This window comes from Pseudophryne corroboree, chromosome 7 (genome assembly GCF_028390025.1).
Source record: "Pseudophryne corroboree isolate aPseCor3 chromosome 7, aPseCor3.hap2, whole genome shotgun sequence".
In the NCBI taxonomy this organism is placed as follows: Eukaryota; Metazoa; Chordata; class Amphibia; order Anura; family Myobatrachidae; genus Pseudophryne; species Pseudophryne corroboree.
In genome coordinates this window covers 218,220,761-218,246,963 of record NC_086450.1, presented here as the reverse complement: position 1 = coordinate 218,246,963, position 26,203 = coordinate 218,220,761, and the positions used below count along the sequence as shown (strand labels likewise).

The following is a 26,203-nucleotide window of genomic DNA, read 5'->3' as shown; positions in this document are numbered from 1 at the left end:
TACCACACGGAGTGGCAAGGAACGGCTGAGGCCCTGGCCTATGTTCATGGCTAGTGGTTCAGCTTCACATGAGGATGGAAGCACTCAGCCTCTCGCTAGAAAACTGAAAAGACTCAAGCTGGCAAAAGCACCGCAAAGAACTGTGCGTTCTTTGAAATCCCAAATCCACAAGGAGAGTCCAATTGTGTCGGTTGCGATGCCTGACCTTCCCAACACTGGACGTGAAGAGCATGCGCCTTCCACCATTTGCACGCCCCCTGCAAGTGCTGGAAGGAGCACCCGCAGTCCAGTTCCTGATAGTCAGATTGAAGATGTCAGTGTTGAAGTACACCAGGATGAGGAGGATATGGGTGTTGCTGGCGCTGGGGAGGAAATTGACAAGGAGGATTCTGATGGTGAGGTGGTTTGTTTAAGTCAGGCACCCGGGGAGACACCTGTTGTCCGTGGGAGGAATATGGCCGTTGACATGCCAGGTGAAAATACCAAAAAAAATCAGCTCTTCGGTGTGGAGGTATTTCACCAGAAATGCGGACAACAGGTGTCAAGCCGTGTGTTCCCTTTGTCAAGCTGTAATAAGTAGGGGTAAGGACGTTAACCACCTCGGAACATCCTCCCTTATACGTCACCTGCAGCGCATTCATAATAAGTCAGTGACAAGTTCAAAAACTTTGGGTGACAGCGGAAGCAGTCCACTGACCAGTAAATCCCTTCCTCTTGTAACCAAGCTCACGCAAACCACCCCACCAACTCCCTCAGTGTCAATTTCCTCCTTCCCCAGGAATGCCAATAGTCCTGCAGGCCATGTCACTGGCAAGTCTGACGAGTCCTCTCCTGCCTGGGATTCCTCCGATGCATCCTTGCGTGTAACGCCTACTGCTGCTGGCGCTGCTGTTGTTGCCGCTGGGAGTCGATGGTCATCCCAGAGGGGAAGTCGTAAGCCCACTTGTACTACTTCCAGTAAGCAATTGACTGTTCAACAGTCCTTTGCGAGGAAGATGAAATATCACAGCAGTCATCCTACTGCAAAGCGGATAACTGAGTCCTTGACAACTATGTTGGTGTTAGACGTGCGTCCGGTATCCGCCGTTAGTTCACAGGGAACTAGACAATTTATTGAGGCAGTGTGCCCCCGTTACCAAATACCATCTAGGTTCCACTTCTCTAGGCAGGCGATACCGAGAATGTACACGGACGTCAGAAAAAGACTCACCAGTCTCCTAAAAAATGCAGTTGTACCCAATGTCCACTTAACCACGGACATGTGGACAAGTGGAGCAGGGCAGGGTCAGGACTATATGACTGTGACAGCCCACTGGGTAGATGTATGGACTCCCGCCGCAAGAACAGCAGCGGCGGCACCAGTAGCAGCATCTCGCAAACGCCAACTCTTTCCTAGGCAGGCTACGCTTTGTATCACCGCTTTCCAGAATACGCACACAGCTGAAAACCTCTTACGGCAACTGAGGAAGATCATCGCAGAATGGCTTACCCCAATTGGACTCTCCTGTGGATTTGTGGCATCGGACAACGCCAGCAATATTGTGTGTGCATTAAATATGGGCAAATTCCAGCACGTCCCATGTTTTGCACATACCTTGAATTTGGTGGTGCAGAATTTTTTAAAAAACGACAGGGGCGTGCAAGAGATGCTGTCGGTGGCCAGAAAAATTGCGGGACACTTTCGGCGTACAGGCACCACGTACAGAAGACTGGAGCACCACCAAAAACTACTGAACCTGCCCTGCCATCATCTGAAGCAAGAAGTGGTAACGAGGTGGAATTCAACCCTCTATATGCTTCAGAGGTTGGAGGAGCAGCAAAAGGCCATTCAAGCCTATACAATTGAGCACGATATAGGAGATGGAATGCACCTGTCTCAAGTGCAGTGGAGAATGATTTCAACGTTGTGCAAGGTTCTGATGCCCTTTGAACTTGCCACACGTGAAGTCAGTTCAGACACTGCCAGCCTGAGTCAGGTCATTCCCCTCATCAGGCTTTTGCAGAAGAAGCTGGAGGCATTGAAGAAGGAGCTAAAAGGGAGCGATTCCGCTAGGCATGTGGGACTTGTGGATGCAGCCCTTAATTCGCTTAACAAGGATTCACGGGTGGTCAATCTGTTGAAATCAGAGCACTACATTTTGGCCACCGTGCTCGATCCTAGATTTAAAGCCTACCTTGGATCTCTCTTTCCGGCAGACACAGGTCTGCTGGGGTTGAAAGACCTGCTGGTGACAAAATTGTCAAGTCAAGCGGAACGCGACCTGTCAACATCTCCTCCTTCACATTCTCCCGCAACTGGGGGTGCGAGGAAAAGGCTCAGAATTCCGAGCCCACCCGCTGGCGGTGATGCAGGGCAGTCTGGAGCGACTGCTGATGCTGACATCTGGTCCGGACTGAAGGACCTGACAACGATTACGGACATGTCGTCTACTGTCACTGCATATGATTCTCTCAACATTGATAGAATGGTGGAGGATTATACAGTATGAGTGACCGCATCCAAGTAGGCACGTCACACAGTCCGTACTTATACTGGCAGGAAAAAGAGGCAATTTGGAGGCCCTTGCACAAACTGGCTTTATTCTACCTAAGTTGCCCTCCCACAAGTGTGTACTCCGAAAGAGTGTTTAGTGCCGCCGCTCACCTTGTCAGCAATCGGCGTACGAGGTTACATCCAGAAAATGTGGAGAAGATGATGTTCATTAAAATGAATTATAATCAATTCCTCCGCGGAGACATTGACCAGCAGCAATTGCCTCCACAAAGTACACAGGGAGCTGAGATGGTGGATTCCAGTGGGGACGAATTGATAATCTGTGAGGAGGGGGATGTACACGGTGATATATCGGAGGATGATGATGAGGTGGACATCTTGCCTCTGTAGAGCCAGTTTGTGCAAGGAGAGATTAATTGCTTCTTTTTTGGGGGGGGGTCCAAACCAACCCGTCATATCAGTCACAGTCGTGTGGCAGACCCTGTCACTGAAATGATGGGTTGGTTAAAGTGTGCATGTCCTGTTTTGTTTATACAACATAAGGGTGGGTGGGAGGGCCCAAGGATAATTCCATCTTGCACCTCTTTTTTCTTTTCTTTTTCTTTGCATCATGTGCTGATTGGGGAGGGTTTTTTGGAAGGGACATCCTGCGTGACACTGCAGTGCCACTCCTAAATGGGCCCGGTGTTTGTGTCGGCCACTAGGGTCGCTAATCTTACTCACACAGTCAGCTACCTCATTGCGCCTCTTTTTTTCTTTGCGTCATGTGCTGTTTGGGGAGGGTTTTTTGGAAGGGACATCCTGCGTGACACTGCAGTGCCACTCCTAGATGGGCCCGGTGTTTGTGTCGGCCACTAGGGTCGCTAATCTTACTCACACAGCTACCTCATTGCGCCTCTTTTTTTCTTTGCGTCATGTGCTGTTTGGGGAGGGTTTTTTGGAAGGGACATCCTGCGTGACACTGCAGTGCCACTCCTAGATGGGCCCGGTGTTTGTGTCGGCCACTAGGGTCGCTAATCTTACTCACACAGTCAGCTACCTCATTGCGCCTCTTTTTTTCTTTGCGTCATGTGCTGTTTGGGGAGGGTTTTTTGGAAGGGCCATCCTGCGTGACACTGCAGTGCCACTCCTAGATGGGCCCGGTGTTTGTGTCGGCCACTAGGGTCGCTAATCTTACTCACACAGTCAGCTACCTCATTGCGCCTCTTTTTTTCTTTGCGTCATGTGCTGTTTGGGGAGGGTTTTTTGGAAGGGCCATCCTGCGTGACACTGCAGTGCCACTCCTAGATGGGCCCGGTGTTTGTGTCGGCCACTAGGGTCGCTAATCTTACTCACACAGCTACCTCATTGCGCCTCTTTTTTTCTTTGCGTCATGTGCTGTTTGGGGAGGGTTTTTTGGAAGGGACATCCTGCGTGACACTGCAGTGCCACTCCTAGATGGGCCCGGTGTTTGTGTCGGCCACTAGGGTCGCTTATCTTACTCACACAGCGACCTCGGTGCAAATTTTAGGACTAAAAATAATATTGTGAGGTGTGAGGTATTCAGAATAGACTGAAAATGAGTGTAAATTATGGTTTTTGAGGTTAATAATACTTTGGGATCAAAATGACCCCCAAATTCTATGATTTAAGCTGTTTTTTAGTGTTTTTGGAAAAAAACACCCGAATCCAAAACACACCCGAATCCGACAAAAATAATTCGGTGAGGTTTTGCCAAAACGCGTTCGAACCCAAAACACGGCCGCGGAACCGAACCCAAAACCAAAACACAAAACCCGAAAAATTTCAGGCGCTCATCTCTAGTGATTACATCCCCTCTTAATGCATAGTGTTGGAGCCATCACAGTAACAGGTAGCTATTTGAAAATGAACCACCTGATCATCGCAGAATATTTAAAAAGGAGTTATCTTAAATGTAAGGCAAACAATCCATAGATCTCACTGATTATGAAGAGGTGGGGATAGGGAGCAGAACAAGAGTTTTAACATTTTAGTAAAGGACTTTAATAACAATAGTTAAAGAGAACTTTCTTGGCTGTATTGATGAACCTGTTTAAGAACAGGTAAACATTCAGTATAGTTATGCATCCATGTTCAAGGAACCAGGTACCAAATGTACACTAGCATCAGGTAAAGGTGACTTATTGTATTGGGTTACCTTTGTGCTAGGTTAAAGGGTAGACCAGTTGTTGGTTCCCCTGGTACATGAACCATTGGTTCTTACGGCTGATCACACACAACTTTGGGGAGGGCATTTGGGGGAAGAAAAAACTCTTCAGCGAATACAATGTAGGTTGTTTTTTTTTCAGGCCTGGCATATATGTAGAAGCAAATAAATATTGCCAGGAATGTCCAATTTATCAGAGGACAGCCACTAGGCCACAGTACAGAGCTCCCTTGCCAGTCATTTCAGTCCCATGCGAATGGATTAGTATAGATAGATAAATTAATTTTTTTATTATTATTTTGGTACTACTGGTTTTCTGCAAAGATTGATTCAATGTACCTATTAAGCATCACCCTCCTTAACTCCCTAATTCTGTAGTACAAGTTAGACAACAAAATATAGTGTACGGTTGCTGTGATTGAGTGAATACGCAGCACCTAAATACTATGTTATTAAGGGCTTAGAGTCTTTAAGTCTAAAACACACAAGGTAGTTTGCAAAATAACCATTTTGTTGCACTTTCCATGAACACCCATTATAAGTGCTGTAAAATAAAATTTCAACTTTTAACTAAATCGCACAAAAAACCTAATATACACTTAGTACCCATAAAAACTACTACTTCAGTATATAGCTGGGAAATAAGTGTGGTGTCTACAAATTGCCCCAATGAAAACAATCAGGTAGCTAGGGAACTGTGAAAAACATTTTGAATTCCAGAAAAAAAAATGTGTACATAAAGCACCATATAAAAATCCACTTGGTTTCAGGTCCTTTTAATTCACAGTATTTGGTGGAGTCAGTCCTTTAGATTTGCAAAGAGAGGCCATTGGGTTCTAGTATTCTGAGGGTTTTCATATGGTGCCACTTATAAAAGTACTGACATATGGTCAGCTTATTTATTATGCTAGAATGCTACCAGATAAAACATTTTGATAACTAAAGGTAATTAATTATTATAAACATAATTTGATTATTGTTCTAGATTAATCCTGCAGGGCAGCAAGGGAACAAGATAGATATATACTTAGTAAACAATGGGGGTAATTCCAAGTTGATCGCAGCAGGATTTTTGATAGCAATTGGGCAAAACCATGTGCACTGCAGGGGAGGCAGATATAACATTTGCAGAGAGAGTTAGATTTGGGTGGGTTATTTTGTTTCTGTGCAGGGTAAATACTGGCTGCTTTATTTTTACACTGCAAATTAGATTGCAGATTGAACACACCCCACCCAAATCTAACTCTCTCTGCACATGTTATATCTGCCTCCCCTGCAGTGCACATGGTTTTGCCCAATTGCTAACAAAAATCCTGCTGCGATCAACTTGGAATTACCCCCAATATGAAAATAACAATAATGATGAATAAATTAAGTTTACATTTGAATACTCCTGTTAATACTAATTTGATCCAAATATCTACATACAACTATCAAAGAATGAAGCAAAGTAATTTCCACCTTTCCTTACTGTATTTTTGATACTGTAGAGTATTGTTATTAGGAGGGGTGGTAGTCATGTGACCGCCGGTCGGCTGACCGACAGTCACATGACCTCCTCCGTGAGCCCGACGGCTCACTATCCCGATGGTCGGCATGCCGACCAACAGGGACTATTTCCACTCGTGGGTGTCCACGACACCCATAGAGTGGGAATAGAACCCGTGGCGACCGCAGGTCGCTACCGAGCCCGCAGCGTGGCGAGCGGAGCGAGCCCGCAAGGGGCTTGCTGCACTCGCCCTTCCCCGCCGGGATCCCGGCGTCGGTATGCTGCCAGGATCCCGGCGTCGGTAAGGTGACCGGCGGTCAGGAGACACATTAGGAGTGCCAGAAAAAAATTAAGGATTAGAAAATAATTATACTGTATTTACAGAAATGCCTCTTCCCATCCAACTAACAGAACGACATGATCCTTCCTGCAGGAACTGTACCACTTATGAGAAATGTTCTGTCTCCCAGTATTTACTACAATATAATTTAAAATGGGTTCTGTTACCGAAGAAACTGATTGGCAAACTGTCTTTACTTACCTGATAGGTATTGTTTTTAGGAGTCAAACAAAATAAAACCAAAAAACAAGTAATGTAAGAGAAGACACATTTGACATGACATGTAGGGGGCTGTAGTGACTGTGGGGTCCAAAGGTGAGAAAGTTGCCACAGCTCTTCAATGGGTATAGAGCCACCACTGCCTGCAATCACTATCAAATAAGGTCAAACAAAGTGAAATCAAGACAAGTTTGCTCATAAGTAAATACGTAAGGGCAGGACATTGATGTTACCATTGGTACATGACCATTGATGTATACACAGGGATGTAGTTACATTGCTGGCAGTCGGGATCCCGGCGGTCAGGATACCGACGCTGAAATCCCGACCAATGACAATGCTACCAGCCGGACTCTCGGGTGCTGTTCCTACTCGTGGGTGTCCATGACACCCATAGAGTGGGAATAAAATGAGCCTGCAGCTTTATTGCATTCGCCCCCCTGCTGGCATTCTCATGGCTGGGATCCCGGCATCGGTTTGCTGACTGACGGCATCCCGACCACTGACATTCCATACCCAACGCGTATCCACATGTGGCCACTTAACATCTATGAGTTTACCCTTAAAAACATCAATGTTTATGGATGAAAACATCATCTGCTGTTTATTTGTTGTTGTGTTGCCAGTCTATCTGGGGATTGGAAGGTGTAGTGAGAAGGTCTTCAATAGTGGGAAATAGTGATGACCCTTCTTACCATTGATGGAGAAACCACTAAAAAACATCAAGCATCAACCTCAGAACATGTAAGCCACCAGTGTTCAATGCCCATCTTTGCTCAGAAGAGCAGAGAGGGCACCACTGACCACATGAAGGATGGATCACCCCCCCCCCCCACACACACACACACACACACACACACACACACACACACACACACACACACACACACAATTTAATATGTAGCCCAATTATGTAGTGTTCTGTCTCTGATCATTAAATGACAGCGGGAGTAGACATAGATGATTTATGATATGTATTTAGCACAGAAGTAATAATATGCTGTCACTCAGACAGATTATACACAATGTAATTTAAGTCATTTCACCCCCACATCATACCATGTATGGAGGGGTATCAGACAGACATGATAATAAGAAGACTTTTACCCTAAAACAACATCACTGTTTGCATTAGCATTTTGTTATATTCACGCAGGATTTTTTTCTAGAACCACAAAAATATGCAAAGCAGCTGCTGTGTTACTCGTGAATTTGTTCTCACAAAGTCTTTGTAAGTGATTTTGCCAGGCTGGATGTTGCAAGCGCAGAATGAATACATTTCCACGGTTTACTAGCTTGTAAAGAGAATATTGTGCAAAAAAGAATATACTTAGTCTATAGCAGAATAACCTAAAATGTGCTGCTGTTATTGGAATCAATAGTTCCTAAGGTAAAGAATAAAGAATTGAGACCCCTTCTGTCAAAAACAAAGGAAGACAATTCATGACCAAGCACTCAGATTCACCATCAATGTAACAGACAGAAAAAGGGATATTACATGATTTTAGAGCTAGAAAATTATGTTTTTTTTTCTTTTACTTGTCCACAATACATTAGGGTAACTTTAGTATTTATAGTTCTAGAAACAAGAAGGTAATTTTGCGATATTCTGTTTTATTTAATGGAGAAATTCAGTAAAAAAAAAGTCTGTGTTTCCTGTTGAATAATAATTATAGGTGACTTGGGGCTCAAGGAAATGATGAATAGAATAATTTATCTACACTGCTCTTGCTGACATCTATTTAGTTGGCTACTTATTTCTGATCACAAGATGACATCCAATTGACATAATTACTGACCCATTGGTATTAACATCCATGGACCATCCATTTGGAAGATTACGTTTGCACGGTTGCATTGTATACATACTAGTCTAGGCTGCATTGTACTGTATATTGGTGAGATCAGAGGCTACATTGTTTACTTGTGAGATGAGTTTGTGTTGTATACTTATCAGACCAGGCTACATAATATACTCAACAAAAAACAGGGTAGGGGATTGTCCCCCAGGTGTCTCCCAGCACACTAAATTGTACCAGCAACAATACTTGAAAAACCATATGGTAATAGAAATTCAGAGATATTTGTTGCATGCATTTCTGTATATGCCTTTATAATGAGGACTTACAATAGACAATTACATGGCCCAGAGTGGGTACTGTTATGCATTGTAGGGGCTGCTGATATAAGAGAAAAATTGAAGTTGGCCCGGTGGTTTACCATGTATTTGCAAATGCATGCAACAAATATCTCTCAATTTCTATTACCATATAGTTTTTCAACTATTATTGCTGGTACATTTTAATGTACTGGAGGACACCTGGGGGACAATCCCTCTCTCTGTTTTTTGTTTGGTATGACGCCTCCCTTTCATGTACCTGAAAAGTATAGCCAGATTGATTTAAGCAGGTTCCTCTGTGTTTGTTTGCATTGTATACTGATCAGATTGGGAGTATGGGATGTAGTTACGTGACTGGTGGTCAGGAGACCACCGGTCACAATACAGACGGCTACATCCTGACCCCTCTAAAGCTCGACAGTTGGCAAGCCGACTAGCAGGGACTATTCCCACTCGTGGTTGTCCACGACACTCATAGAGTGGGAATAGAACCTGTGATGAGTACAGCTTGCCACCGAGCCTGTAGCATGGCAAGCGCAGTGAGCCGTAAGGGGCTTAGTTCTGCTGCCAGGATCCCATGGTCGGTAGGGGGGATCCCCAGCGCTGGTCAGCCATACCCAACCCCTAGCATTGTGGTTTATTGTCAAGATGGTTTTGCATTGCATAGTGATCAGAATGGACTAAAGTGTATAGCCCCCCGTCTACATTGTACAGTACAGCCTGGCTGAGAGCTACTGTACAATGTTCACTGGGCAGGTGGGGTTATATTGTATGCTGAGCAGACTAGACTGCATTGTATATTGGTTGTCCAGCATTGCCTTTGTTACCTAACATTGCAGTTTTTCATAAATTTACTTGGCTCTTTCTATATAATCTAAGAGGAATTTTTCTATGATTTTGTCCTAATATCATTACTAATGGCTCTGATCTAAAAAGACAATTTAGGCTGCAGCACAAAAAATAAATATTAATTAGTTGCTAGTAGCTTAAAACGTTTCATTCCCCTAGAGTCGATACAGGAGACAGATGGGACAAGTGTCTACACCCCAGAGTCCAATTGTGACTGTTACATTATTTGTTTGGTTACTCATATTGCTATTCAATATATATTACTTTGTTCTGGAGATGAGGTCATTTGATTGTATTGCCCAAGGTATAAGATTTCATACAGAAAACAATTTTGATTCCTTTTGAAAAAAGACAAGATATTCTTCAGTGCTTTCTAAATATAATTGGTGTACATAAATATCCTCTAACATGGTATCTGATGCATGTGTGTTTTAGCATTTTACACAAAATATAATTTTGGTAATACAAATCTTGTGTACAATTATCCAAAGCTCAGACAATGTTTATTTTTATTTACTGTAGAAAATTAAACAAATCACTATTTTTAAACTGCTATAAGCAGAGTCTGTTAAACTGTATTTTTCTTGGGTTGCTTAAGCAGTTCTATATAAAACAAATGAGAAGTTGCTCACTAAATAGTGCCATATAACTGAAAAAATGTTGGTCATAGGGCCTAATTCAGACCTGATCATAGACCTACAAAATTTTGCAGGGCTACGATCAGGCACACTGACATGCGGGGGGACGCCCAGCACAGGGCTAGTCCGCCCCGCATGTCAGCCCCCCCCCCCCCTCCCCCAGAAGTGCAAAAGCATTGCACAGCAGCGATGCTTTTGCACTTCAGGAGTAGCTATTGGCCAGTGCAGCTTTTGTGTGCTGGCCGGGAGCTACTCATCGCTGCCCGGGTTGCAGTGGCTGCGTGTGATGTCACGCAGCCACTGCAGCCCGCCCCCCACATGGTCCGGCCATGCCTGCATTGGCCAGACCGCACCCACAAATTGGTGGCCAAACGCCGCCTTGCCGCCCCCTCCCACCCAGCGACTGCCTCTGCCTGTCAATCAGGCAGAGGCGATTGCTAGACAACGACAGCCATCGGCTCTCAGCCATGCCCCGGCACATTGCGGCACCGGCGCATGCGCACTTCTGACCTGATCGCTGCGCTGCGATGAACGACAGTGTGCAATCAGGTCAGAATGACCCGCATAGTGCAATCCATTTAACAGACCTAATTGAGATAGGGATCATCATGGAAGCTTTTGGTCACATGAGGAAAATATAAAACCCATATTGTCCACTTTTATCATTTTGCTTGAATAGCGTATAATATAATGTGTCTTTTATATGATGTTTTCAAACATCTAAAAATATTTAATTGGTTCCACTTTAAATATTTTTAAATCATTCTAAAATGTAGGAGTACTGTATAAAGTATTTACTAAAGTGCAGTTATATAGTAGTGGAGATGTTGCCCATAGCAAACAATAAGATTCTACTTATTTAACTAGAAGATAATAGCAGAATCTGATTGGTTGCTATGGGCAACATCTCCACTTCTATAAACCTGCAATTTAGCAAATGTACTGTAACCCTTAGAAACATTAGTCTATCAGTGTACTAACAAATATCATTTTGCATATTGCCCCATTAAAGTTCTTGATTGTTCTATTTATAGGAGGAAATGTATTAATTTACAATTATACTTTCAAGGAGTGCTAATTAAATAAGGGAAAAATGCATATTTGGGGCACAAAAATAAGGACTGTTGATCTTATTGAAACACATTGAGGTAAATAGATTTGTTGGCATTTGAATACTATCAATGTATAAGTAGTTTATTTGAATACAAATAAATTGATCCATACTTCTTTATGTCTTTAATTATCAGTTTGAAAAAGTTCTACCTTGAAGCTATGGGGGCATCTGGGAATACAAATTGCACTAGGTACTGCAAGGAGTACTACTCCCTTTGTATGATCCTCCAGACACAGGTGGAAAAGTCCTAAAGGGCATAATAAGGATGCTTATCATAGGGTTGCAGTTATAATGTCGATAAACATAATGTTGACACAACAATGCTGAAAGTTGATGTCAACATTTTTTAAATGTCAACATGCAACCTGTCCACATCTGCAGAATGTCGACATATGCACACTGTTGACAATGAAATATTGACATTCTGCAGAGAGCGAGGGTTAGGCTCCGGCAATAGAGGGATAGTGTTAGTATGGGATATTAATGTTAGGCACTAGTGGGAGGGGATGCGGTCAATTTACCTACAATCAAAATCCAGAGGGTCAAAATACTGACGACCATTGACCAATGGTCAAAATCCCGACATGGACAAAATACCCACATTTAAAATACAGACAAGGTCAAAATACTGAAATTTAAAATGTCAACAGGTCAAAAAGTTGACACAGGTTTTTTCTGATTTTTTTTCACTGAAACCGACTTGTTCATACTTTACCTTCCCAGTGGACCTGGAGGGGGGAAATAATACTGTGCACGAAGCATGGCAAGCGAAGCAAGCTTTGCAAGGGGATGTGGTAAACTTATACAGTGTCCATGTTGACCTACAGTATGTCGACATACACACACAAAAACTATGAGAAACTTGTCAACTTTTTGACCTGTTTACATTTTAAATGTCAGTATTTGACCTTGTCTGTATTTTAAATGTCGGTATTTCGACCTTGTCAGGATTTTGACCGTCGGTCAGTTGTTGTTGGTATTTTGACCATTGGAATTTTGATTGTAGGTATTTCATACTAAACCCAGAGGGATGGTTAGGGTTAAACTGGAGGGGGAGAGTTAGGAGTTACTGATACAAACCACTACAGGAACAGCTGGAAGTCCTCATCAGTTGACCACCAGGTCCAGAAGACACCTCTGGAGCCACCAGACATGCCAAAACAGGTAAGTCACCACTAGTCCACCAGGAACATGTCAATGACATTCTAATCATGTAAGCATTTCATCAGTGTCAAAATTATCAATGTCATCATACCAAGCATATCGACATTACAACAAAGTCCACATTCCCATGTTGATATCATGAATGTTTGCAAAAATACCAATCTCTTAGGATACACATATGTGGTCAGTAATCTAGGCAGTGTAAAATAATAATTAAACAAAATAAAAACAGCATCCATGGTAACGGGCAGTGAACGTCAGGATGTACAACTTTCATGGTAGGTCAGAAACAGGTATAGGATCAATACATAGAAATCACAAATCTCTAAAAATGATTTGTGGAACTTGGCTCACATTTATCTCTGTAACTTATCATTAGATCATAATTTGAAGAACCGAAAAATAAAGTTGTAAAGGAGACATATTGTAGTAGTCTGTGAAATCTGAGAAAATGTGCCAGACTATGCAATGAAGTCTAATCCATCTCTATCATCAGGCACATGTAGTAAAGCTATAATGAGGCATTAGATTACTACAATTATGCCCACATTGTTCTAAGAGAATGTGAGTCACAGCCGAGGAATATGTACTAATTTTTCTGTCCATTGTCTGCTTGTTCAATAATGTCAATATGCACTTGCTCTCCATTCAGTGTATGGATCAATGATCTGTTTTACGCTTCGTCTGCAATTAGTTCACTGCTGGGTAAATGGAACTGAGCTCAGACACAGCTAAAAACACCTGTAATGTGTCTCCGTGTCCTTATAGATACAGAATGTACTGTACAACATTTCTATAAGAATGTGCTGGTTGCTATGAGATATTTGCAAAATGTATAGCTACTGCTTTTCTGAAAACAGTATTATTATTATTATTATTATTATTATTATAAAAAGTACATTTCCGATATGGTTGATAAAAAATTAAATAGAAATGTTGTGACATACAATGTCTGATGGAAATGTAATTATATTTCAAAGTTCTGTATTCTTCTATTGAAGGATAATTAGATGACTTGAGGCGCTGTGGGAGTAAAGTTATACAACAGTTGCAAGGGACGAGGGCGAGAAAGTCCCATTGCAGACTTCTGGAGAAAAACATAGAAAATCTAGTGACTCGTGCGCAGTGTAATGTGCAGATGTGTCCTCATATAGCAAGCCTCAATATGCCATGCAGCGCGAGTTGCCTGGCATGAGTGAGCTGCACAGGGCATAGGGTAACGACTTGTTGTTTAAATTTGTGTCTTATTGGTAATGGCGTCACAATGGTGGTACGCGGGGTGCGGTCCGCACCTTGGTGTTATCTTCTGAGGGGTGATACTAAAGTTCCCACTCCTCTTCAGTGACAGGAGCCGGGTGCTGCACTGTGACATTATGTGCAGCACCCGGCTCCTGTCACTGTGTAGAAGCCGACACTGCACTCACACTGGTCTCCAGCAGCCCACATCCCCGTGACCCCTGGAGAGACTAAACAGGACCGCAAAGCTATGCCCCCAACCTGTGAGGCCACACCCACTACAAGCAAGGCCACACCCATTTTGCCGTCGCATGCAACAATGCATTTCTCTTCAGGTATCTTTCCACTTTGAGCGTCACCATCATTAGTGACGCTTCTGCTTATTGACACCACTGATGCAGCGAAACACCACTAAGGGGGAGATGTACTAAGCAGTGATAAAAGTGGACAAGTGAGCCAGTGGATAAGTTGCCCATGGCAACCAATCAGCATTGACATAACATTTATAAATTGCATACTATAAAAGGATACAGAGCAGCTGATTGGTTGCCAAGGGCAACTTCTCCACTGGCTCACGTCTACACTTATCACTGCTTAGTACATCTCCCCCTCAGCCTGTACCAAAGATGCTGGGCTGTGACTTTCACTGGACAGCTGGAATTAGTTTAAATATGTACAAAGTCGCAGATAAAACATGAAGTCTGAAATAAAATAAAAGCCATGGCTGCTGCATCGTAGCAGCTCATATACAGATCAGAGTCATTTGCATGCAGATGTATAAGTGTCGCACATCAAATTAATCAATGCAGTCTCAATGAGCAGTTTTGTCACATCTGATTGTTTCATTTGCTCGATTAAGATCCACATTTAAGTGAAACCGCACGTTGGAGGAGTGTATGTTGCATGTTTGGCACTGTGCATGCTCCTGAGCTTAGTGCATGAAAGTACAAGTGATACAGAGTTGTACGTATTTCAATTGTTTCTACACTTACAGCTGAAGAGGCATGACTGGGCTCTAATGGGGAGGTCTCACATAGGAAAAGTTCACTGAATGTAGAGAGAGATGCAAATGAAAATACTCCTGTTTTCAGGAGTATCATTTGAATGTAGTATACAGTTAACTTTTCTGCTATCGTCTGGAACATATATACAATATTACTAATCCACATTTATTGTATCAATACTCTGCAAAGCTGAACAAAGGATTTAACCAATACTACATAACAGAACAATGACTTAGGAGCTTTATGGAGATGTTGCAGACATCAGACATAGGGAAGCAAGTGAGGGTTCAGCTCTTCATAGCCTCCAGTTTAATGGGAGAGTGCAGTGCAGAGGTAGCTAGAGCTAATTGGCTTTGCATAGGGCCAGATTAAGGTTTGTGGGGCCCCAGGGCAACTAAGTAGTGGGGGCCCTACCAAACTAATTATCAATATGATATGCTGTTGATGTTAATAAATAGCATAATGTATAAATATTCCCACCACAACATACAGTACAGTATGTGTTAAATAGAGTTTAGTATGGTTCACTGGCTGACGGGATGCCGGTGATCATAATACCAACATTGGCATCCCAATTTTTGAAATCCTGACGGGGCGAGGTTAGTATATTACCCCCTCTCCCCTACCCCCTAACCCTCCCTTTCCCCAGCCTTACCCTAATCTCCTCCCTTAGTGCCTGATCCTAACCTCCCCCTAGTGGTGCCTAAACCTAACCCCCCCTTCCTCACAGCATAACCCTAATCCTCCTCCCTTAGAGCCTGCACCTAACCTCCCTCCAGTGGTGACTAACCTTAACACCCCTCTGCAGCCTAACCCTAACCCCACCTGGGTGTTGCCTAATCCCCGACTCCCCCCCCCCTCAGGCCCTGTGGGTAGAGATACCTCATCCCTTTATTTCTGGACACATATTAATTACACAGGTTCTGTGGCTGGCTGACTTCAAGACTTCATTTCACATGGTTTTAATCAGCCATAGAACCTGTGTAATTAATATGTGTCCAGAATTAAAGGGATGAGGTGGTAACCCTACCTGTGGGGCAGGCTATAGTGCAGAGGTGAGTTTTGAGAGAGTGAGAGAGAGAGTTTAAAATACTGAAGGCTGGGAGAGGGTCTGGTTAGGCTGAGTAATGAGTTCTACAAGTAGAGATGATGCTAATCAGAGAGGTAGTCAGATCAGGGTAAATCTAGGAAGGTGAGAAGGAGAATATCTCAGACATGTATGAGAGAGAAATGTTTCTGAGGGCTTTGATTTAATATTTCTGGCTGTTATTTTAACCTATCTACTTGTGAGCTGGAGATTTCTGTAGGCATTTATTATATGAACTCATTATGAAAAGTTATTAGGGTGAACTCATCATATGAGGAAAACATTTGTGTACTTGCTAATCATGACAAAGACATACCAATGCTTTGGTATACATATTTATACATTTTATGCATATAATTTATACATAACAATAAAATTAGCCAATATGTTGCGCTGATACAAAGAAACCAGAGGGCACTATAATGCTGAAAATAGGAGTACAATGCCTTTCTTGAAGCTGATGTTAGTGTCTCAGTTGCAGCTATCCGTTTCAGTCCTCATGGAAATGTCATTGCTGCTTGAGAAACAGTAACTTCATGTGATGCACTATTGGATTTTTAATTATTTGCTAGTTTATCACACTATTTAGCATTTCTGAACAGCCAGTGAGAAAACTAATCTTTTAGATTGGTGTATATCTAACCACATTTTTGGATTATACATTACATTAATTAGTGTCATTGTTTAAACAGTGAACATCTAACTACCTGAATTTGTATATACCAGCTCATATATTTTTTTATGAATTGTACACCTGAAGAAGTCCAACTCTACGGACGAAATGCATTGGCTTTTATGGGCGCTTAATGTATTGGATTTTTCATGAGGACTGAAATGGATGGTTTCAACTGAGACACTAACATCAGCTTCCAAGAGAGACTTAGGTGGTCATTCCGAGTTGATCGCTCGCTAGCAGTTTTTAGCAGCAATGCAAACGCTATGCCGCCGCCCACTAGAAGTGTAATGAAGCTTAGCAGAAGTGTGAACAAAAGGATCGCAGAGCGCCAGCAAAAAAAATGTGTGCAGTTTCAGAGTAGCTCAAAACCTACTCAGTGCTTGCGATCACTTCAGACCATTCAGTTCTGGATTTGACGTCACAAACCTGCCCTGCGTTCACCCAGCCATGCCTGCGTTTTCCCTGGCATGCCTGCATTTTTTCGAACACTCCCTGAAAACGGTCAGTTGACACCCAGAAACGCCCACTTCATGCCAATTACTCTGCGGCAGCCAGTGCGACTGAAATGCTTCGCTAGACCCTGTGTGAAAATACTTTGTTTGTTGTACCCGTACTTCGTGCGTGCGCATTGCGTCGCATACGCATGCACAGAAGTGCTGTTTTTTTTTTGCCAGATCGCTGCGAACAAATGCACCTAGCAAACAACTCGGAATGACCACCCTAGTACTCCTATTTACATCATTATAGCACCTTCAGGTTACTTTGTATTTATATATTTGTACATATTAAATACCACCAATCCTGGTGAATCTTGTGAATCTTTCTAGAATGAGAACTTGAAACAAAATGTAAATGATAACGCTCTCAAAGGCAGTGCCAACTAAAACTGGGAACAGTCAAGTAAGCATTATCATCATTATCTGCATAAAAGCACAAGCAAGATGCTATACATTTACATGTTAGGAACATCCAATTATCAAAAATACAAAGTGCTTCTTTTTCCTGAATAATAATGAAAATTTGCCATCCCATGTTCTGAAATAGCATCTCACAAAGCCTCATTTATTATGAATGATCATATGGGATTAGTGTCACTAGAGCCTCAGCCCACACCAAAAGGACATGTAAATGTTTACTGTGCAATATATTAGTAAGTACAAGTTAGAGAGTGAGCGGCAACATTTAATAACTAGTCTTCTCAAGAATGTTAAGTGTAAACGGAACACATACATATTCACAGTGGACGGGATGCCTGCTTTCAAAATCCCGACAGTGGCATCCTTCCTGCCAGAATGCTGGAAGTGGGGTGAGTGCAAAGAGTCCCCTTGCAGGCTCTCCACGCTGAGGGCTCGGTGGCTCGCTGCACTGCAGGTTCTATTCCCACTCTATGGGTGCTGTGGACACCTACAAGTGAGAGTAGCCCCTGTGCACAAGGATTCCGGCTCTCAGCATTGCCAGCTGTCAGGATTCCGGTGGCTGTATCCTGACCGCTGGGATCCCAACAACCGGCATCCGTGTAAACAACTGTAAATTGCAATTAATGTAGGGCTTTTACTCACACTAATATATGTTATCTTTTTTTTGTTATGGAAACTGCATGAGAGAAACTCTTTACTATGACATTTTCATAATGTTACTATAGAATCATGTACATTTATGATATATTACATGATGCATTATTATGTTTAGCGCACATGAAGTACCAGAAACTATTTCAAAAGCACAGTACACATATAGAGGCTAAGTGAAAATAAAACAAACCTAAACTAATACAAAACAAGAACAAGGAATTACAAATCTCACATAAACTGTAAAATATAATTAGATCTCCAAAGCATGGCCACCTCATCTGCGAAATAAATGTAAATATCTCAGAAGTAAATTAATTAAAAGCACTATACAACACAAAATATTTCACTGTAGTCTGTAATTTTAAATATCCATGTACTAATACTGTCTGCAAATGAGACAATCAGCTATTTATTTCTACTGCAACAAGAAAGGGAAACTAATTCAGTAACTAGATAATTGTTATGTTTTTACTATTATCCTAAATTATTAATCTACACACATGAAAATCACAGGAGAACATAAATCACTCTGCAGACATGTAATTATGGAGCTCAATAATTGAAAACAAGATTTGTTCCTGTAAATGTGCATTGCACTCATAAGAAAATTCAATTTGCAATATATCTCAGAATACAGAGCACTTTTGCAGGTTTTAATGTCCTCACCCAGAGACACTTCGGTCTTTGAAAAGGGATTTCTTGGGTGTTAATATATATATCTATATATATCTATATCTATATATACCTATATATATATATATATATATATTTACAGTATATATATATATATATATATAATATATTGCAGTTGTTCACCAACATATACTATTACTATAAGCACAGTATAATAAATCTCTGGGGACCAATCTAAAGTGATTTATGCTATGTAAATCACATTATTATTATTATTATTATTATTATTCATACATTATGCAATTTCCTAGATGCGTATTATTCCTAGAGATGTTTGTTTAAAACTTTCTAACAACATATCCGTAAGAATGCAAGCTACAGGATCACATTTAGGGCCCTCTTATTGTTTCTCTCAGCGTAATTATGTAAATTGCAGACTTTATTCTATTTATGTAATTATATATACATATAAAATTGTGAATCTGTCTGTAACAGTTTGTTCGTTATCATATATTGTTTGTTCTTAACCCTATTTACAGCACTATGGACCCCTTGTGGTGCCACATAAATAAAAGATAATAAAAAAACTTGTACATACAGTAGGTGTCTAAACAAGAATACAAGAGACTGTCTGTGGGTATATTTTTGTCATCACGGGCCCTTATCCCAGTGGATGATGTATTGACTTAAAGGGATGAAATGTAAATGACAGAATATAATTGGTAATCATGGCCAATGTCCCTTTTTTTTATGTACAACAATTTTCACACATGCGCCCATGAGCTTTTCAGTTACACATCCCCCAAACAATTGATATTAAAATAAAAATCTTTATATAAGAGGTTACGTGAAAATAAATGCACTTCATGGATATTTATAAAACAAAATTGTTGATAGGAATTATGAGACTTCTCGGCCTATCCAACTAAAAACCTGATTACGTTATTAACTCCTAGTAATTTACTAATTTTGTTAAATAATAATTATAATGATTTAATTTGCAGGTTGTAATTACGTACATATATAAATTGTGCTCTTATCTATTACTGAACTATTTGATTACCCTTGTATTAGGTCATTTGACTGTACAATTATGTTCTATACCTCTGTATGATGCTGTAGAACCCTTATAAAGCCATATAAATAAAATATACTATTGATTCAGGGCAGAAAGTGTTTTTACATATTGCTAATTTAAATTTTTCAGCCACTGACAACTGGTCATTGTCTGTTTTCCAGGTAGTTTACAAGTAATATATAAACTTGGCAAAGAAATAAAGTATGTTTTTACAATCGACTCAGAGAGACTGGACAACCGAAGAATACATCATGTGAAGATACGTAGGGAAGGAAAAGAGATAACCATCCAGGTAGTAAAAGAAGTTAAATTGTTTTACAGAAAATGTATTGCTCATAATATAGTAGTCGCATTATTTTGTAATGAAGAGGCAGATTCAGCATTATTCTAGTAGTGTAAAAAGAAAGACGATGTCCATGTGTCTTTGGGGTATATTCATTGATCGTGGGTAATTGTCTCGCTGGGGGCTATTCCAGGGATGTGCATGAGATAAATGGCATAGGAGGCACTGGCTAGTACAAGAGCCAGATAGACACACAATATATGAGCCAAAGGGTACATGTGGGCATTATACATAGGTGCAGAAGTATAGCTGGAAATTTGGTGAGTTTTGACCAGAGATGTGTGGAAAAAATAATCAGGGGAGGCACTGCCTCACTTGCCATAGACTTTTTACTCCAGAGTTTTGACTATAAAAATGATTCAAATAATACAAAGAAGATATTTACAATATAATCTTTGTATTTTTCATATACTTTATATAGTTAAAACTCTGGCGTAAATGTTAGTATGACTGGAAAGGCTCTGCCTCACCTCACTGCACGTCACTGGGCTATTCAGTTAGTCCCGTTAAGCCACATCTCGCTCCGGCTTATTGGGAATAATTGAATAGCCCCTGGTAGGCAAAGGAAAATCCCCCAAAACAACCATGGGGCTGTTTCTACCAAAAACACACAAGTTTCACTGAACCTGTGTGTTTTCGAGTGAAAAGGATTTTTTTTTCAGGTGACCTAATTGGATACGCCAAAAAAATAATAATAGAAGAAACATTGGGAAAAATCACAAAAAAGTCAGTTTTTCGATCCTGATGCTTCTTCGCCAGTAATTGAATAGCCCTCTAGCAAGATCATTCATTCTGTACAAAAGCCCTGTCAAGTTTTCACTGGGGGCACAATCCATTATACAGTGATTGGGATGATCAAGCTTTTAGCTGCCCATACACCAAAAGATTTATTGTCCAATCTGGCTGGTTGGGATGAAAATCTGGTAATAGATGAGAGCAAATTACAATTGTCCATTTGCTCCGAAATGCTGGAAAACTGACAAAAACAGTCGTTCAGACAAATTGGTTAAATCAAATGGATTTAACCAATTTGTCTGATAGACCATTTTTGTCTGTTTTTAAGTGTTTGGGAGCAAATGGTCAATTGTCATTTGCTCTCATCCATTACCAGATTTTTGCTCCAACCAGCCAGATCAGACAATATATCTTTAGGTGTATAGGCAGCTTTAATCTGAAGAGGTGGAATGTATTAGTGTGTCTTTGTGTGTTGATAGTGTATTAGAATGACAATTTTTGATCCTGATTATTTTGTAATGTGTTTTTGTACATATTTTTTTTATTAAAGATAAAAACACCCAAAATCCAATTTCTGATGCAGCATGGGCCAGTACTATTTATTTTCCTCCAAGCTGGGAATTCCCTATTAACTTAGATCACAAGTTCTCAAACTCTGTCCCCAGGACTCCAAACAGTTCATGTTTCTCACGTCTCCTCACAGAATCACAAGTGAAATAATTAGCTCCACCTGTGGATCTTCCAAATTGTGTTAGTGAGTAATGAAGACAGCGGTGCACCGGCTAGGTGACCTGGAAAATGGTAACTGTTTGGAGTCATGAGGACCAAGTTTGAGAACCTATGACTTGGATCCATTTTAAAGTTAGAGCTTGTAAAATGGGAGGTGCATAGAAATGTCACATGGCCCTATAGTATCTTTAACTACAGATGTAGCCATGCTCATTCAGCCCACGGCACAGCTGCACACGTGCCGCTGGTGCAAATTGGTACACTGGGCTGTGACTTTAGTCCTTACATTGCCTAGCCGCGGGTGCGAATATATACACGCACATGCCAGCATGAGCACACATCACGCCAAATGAGTTGCACCACGGCTAGTCACAGACACAACCAGCGTGTATGCACATTTGTATGCACAGCAACATACCATCCTTCCAAAACAACATGAGTCTGACCAACACCTCAACATGAGTCTGACCATCAGCGTGTATGCACAGAAACAAGCCATCCCATCACAACAACATGACCCTTCTTCACAAAAGACACGCCCTACCCCTGCAAAACATAATCCCACTGCACAATATGACTTTTTCCTGTACTACAACATGAACCCCCCTGCTCACCTTTATGACCAGACCCGCAGAACAACATGACTCTTCCTGCACTCCAACATGCCCCTGTTCTTGCACACTGGACATGTCCCCCTCCTGCACACTGTACGTGCACTCCACCTGCACATTAGCATGACCCCCTCCTGCACACCGCACATTTCCCCCATTTGCACACCACACATGTCTCCCTCCTGCACACTGCACATGCCGCCTCCTGCAGAATGCAACTGTCCCCTCCTGCACACTGCAAATACTCACTCCTGCAATCCACAAATGTCCCCCTCCTGCACACCAACAATCCGCTGCTCCTGCACACTGCACATGTCTCTCTCCTGCACACTGCATGTGCACTCCACCTGCACACCAGCCTGACCCTCTCCTGTATACCACTCATGCCCCCTCCTGCACACTGTAAATATCCCTTCCTGCACACTGCAAATAATCCCTCCTGCACACCACACATCCTCCCTCCTGCACACCGCACATGCCCCCTCCTGCACACTGCACATGCCCCCTCCTGCACACCACACATGCCCACTCCTGCACACCACACATGCTCCCTCCTGCACACCGCACATGCCCCCTCCTGCACACCGCACATGCCCCCTCCTGCACACCGCACATGCTTCTTCCTGCACAGTAACATGCCCCATCCTGCACACCAAACATGCCCCCTCCTAAACACCGCACATGCCCCCTCCTCATACTTGCCTACCTGACCCTCTCCATGAGGGAGAAAATGCTCTGTTCCTGGACTTTCCTGGTAATGTATGATTGCCTTCACCTGTGGTGAAACACCTTTCTTATCAATTACCTAGCTCACCACAAGTGATGGCAATCATACATTACCAGGAAAGTCCAGGAACAGAGCATTTTCTCCCTCATGGAGAGGGGCAGGTAGGCAAGTATGCCCCTCCCGCACACCGCACATACCCCCTCCTGCACACCACACATGCCCCCTCCTTCACACCACACATGCCCCCTCCTGCACACCACACATGCCCCCTCCTGCACACCGTACATGCCCCCTCCTGCACACCACACATGCCCCCTCCTGCACACCACACATGCCCCCTCCTGCACACCACACATGCCCCCTCCTGCACACCGTACATGCCCCCTCCTGCACATCGCACATACCCCCTCCTGCACACCGCACATGCCCCCTCCTGCACGCTGCACATGCTTCTTCCTGCACACCACACATGCCCCCTTCTGCACACCGCACATGCTTCTTCCTGCACAATAACATGCACTCCTTCTGCATGGGAACTGAACTACTATGCTAGTTTCATTCTCCTCTGTTCTATAACAACTACAGTGGGCAAATATGTGCACCCCAGATGGTGCCCCCAGCTGGCTCTGGCACAATATCCACCTGCTCTGCCCACGTTACACTCCTGGTCCACAATAGTAATGTCACTGCCTTCCACAGGCGTGTTATTAACATACTATGTGTTCTTATTAGAATGCAATTTATACAGGAGATACAAGAAGTATTCATGTTTCATTTTTTTTTTGCTTTAAATTGTATGCTGCAGTGGATTTCCAATTATGCAAAAGTAATATTATATAGATTGATTGATTTGATGTTATTAAAGCTGTATGCATTGATTGTTTGATGTGATATGTATTTGTCTCATTCTTGCATTAAAAACATTAAAATGCTATTTTTAATTTTAGATTGACAAGATAATTAAACAACAACATAATTTTTCATCAGAACTCTATCTGAAAGCAATCAAATCATTGACTTTGGGGAAGATTATAGGTAGGTCTCTATTTGCGTATTTTCATTCATTTTACGACTTGCTGATTGAAGAATATATAAGGGGTAATACCACTTTCATTTTTACCTACTTCCAATCATTATATTAGGTACTATTACTTATAAGAATATCTGGTGATGATTGATATAGTACTTCTGCCTAAAATTCCCTGATGAAATTTATGTTGCTGACATTTGATGGATAAGTAGTGAATACCTGGCTTTACTTTGCAACATTTGTAACAATGCAAACATGCCGTAAACTGCCCTGCTTGTTTCTATGGTGATAGAGGTTACTAAGGAATATTTGTTATTTGCAAACTATCAATCACTAGATATCCAGTACAAATACTGTGAAAAAGTTTTAGGCAGCTGTGGAAAAAATGCTGCAAAGTAAGAATGTTTTCAAAAAAGAAGTGTTAATAGTTTTGTTTTTATCAAGTAACAAAACACAAAGTGAATAAACAGGAAAATAATCTAAATCAAATCCACATTTGGCGTGACCACCCTTTGCCTTCAAAATAGCATCAATTCTTCTAGGTACACTTGCACACAGTTTTTGAAGGAACTTGGCAAGGAAGTTGTTCCAAACATCTTGGAGAACTAACCACAGAGCTTCTGTGGATGTAGGTCTGCTCAGATTTTTCTGTCTCTTCATGTAATCCCAGACAGACTTGATAATGTTGAGAACAGGGTTCTGTGGGAGCCATATCATCACTTCAAGAATTCTTTGTTCTTCTTTATGCTCAAGATAGTTCTTAATGCCATTGGCTGTATATTTGGGGTCATTGTCCTGTTGCAGAATAAATTTGAAGCTAATCAGATGCCTCCCTGATGCTAATGCATGATGGATAAGTACCTGCTTGTGTTAGGTTTAGGCACTAAGCGGGGGGGGGGGGGGGGGGGGGGGAGTATTATGATTAGGCTGCAGGGAGAAGAGTTAGGCTGTGGGGGAAGCATTAGGGATAGGCTATTGTGAGGGAGGGTTAGGGTTAGAATGCGGGGAAGGAGGGTTTGTATTAGGCACTAAGCGGGGAGGGTGCGGATTAGGCTGCTGGTGAGTGGGGTAGGTTAGGGTTAGACTACAGGTAGGGAGAGTAGAAGGGTAATGTTAGAATACTTACATAGCAGGTGTCAGGATTCTGCAAGTCAGGATGCCGCTGTCAGGATTCTGATCACTGGCATCCCAAGCATCGGGATCCCGACACCATCCAATAAGCATACATAAGCATGGCAGCATATGGTAATCAGCAAATAATGTAATCATTTAGTAAAAGTAATTTACGAGCAATGAAATTTGTGGACATACAATGTTTTGTTGATATGTATATACTAGATATTAGTAGACACCAGCTGATAATAGTTTGATATATACGGTAGGCAGATATGCTTAACCAGCAACTACAGTAGTATTTATTGCGGTGCATAAAGTAGATATGTCGGTTATGTATATAGGCAGGGTCACAGGACAAAACAGGTATCTGTAGGGTCCCCATGGGGCTCAGTACTCATGTTTGTGCCACTTTGGCTCTCAAATTTAGTAACAAGAGGATGCTGCACATATGCAGACTTAAGAATGGTGGTCATCTTGGCATGGTACCTATGCTTCAGGTATGAAGCAACATGGAGGAAGAGCAGTAGCACACTTCATATACCAACAAGTTTGCACTTCTATCCACCAAGTGAATTTGAAGGTGAATGATCTTTGAAAACATACCCATAAAATCAATCTAGTTTTGTGGGTGGGGGAAGAGCTGACAAATATGTATGGTGACCATCCTACTTCTGCTTCAGGATGAATCTGTTCATTTTTAAATATTTGTACTAAAATACTGATATCACCTTATCTACCATTTTCCTCCCATCAACTTGTTCAGATTTTGCATATGCTAAAATGTTGGGCAGCACATACATCGTAAAATTGTCAGTTTCGCAAAAATAATTCCTTTGTAGATCTGACAATTTCCATAAAACTGTCTGTTATCTAGGAGACTGAAAAAAAATCACATTAGCATTATGTTTACGCTGCTCCAGAGTAATGCAAGATGGAGAAGCATCACCCTCCTAAGAAATGCATGCTTTCTGTAAAAGCAGAGATACAGTAGGGAACCTGAATGCTTGACGTGCAAGTGAAATTGGGCGGGATAG

General features: G+C 41.9%; 1 protein-coding gene across 1 annotated transcript in view; it reads left to right on the top strand.

The window, feature by feature from the left end:
- CNTNAP5 (contactin associated protein family member 5) overlaps window positions 1-26,203 on the top strand; it is a 737,066-nt gene that overhangs the window by 653,455 nt on the left and 57,408 nt on the right. Inside the window, exons 20-21 of the mRNA XM_063933980.1 lie at window positions 20,040-20,170; window positions 23,971-24,058. Of these exons, the coding sequence (XP_063790050.1) occupies window positions 20,040-20,170; window positions 23,971-24,058 (219 nt within the window). The remainder of the gene's footprint in view (window positions 1-20,039; window positions 20,171-23,970; window positions 24,059-26,203) is intronic.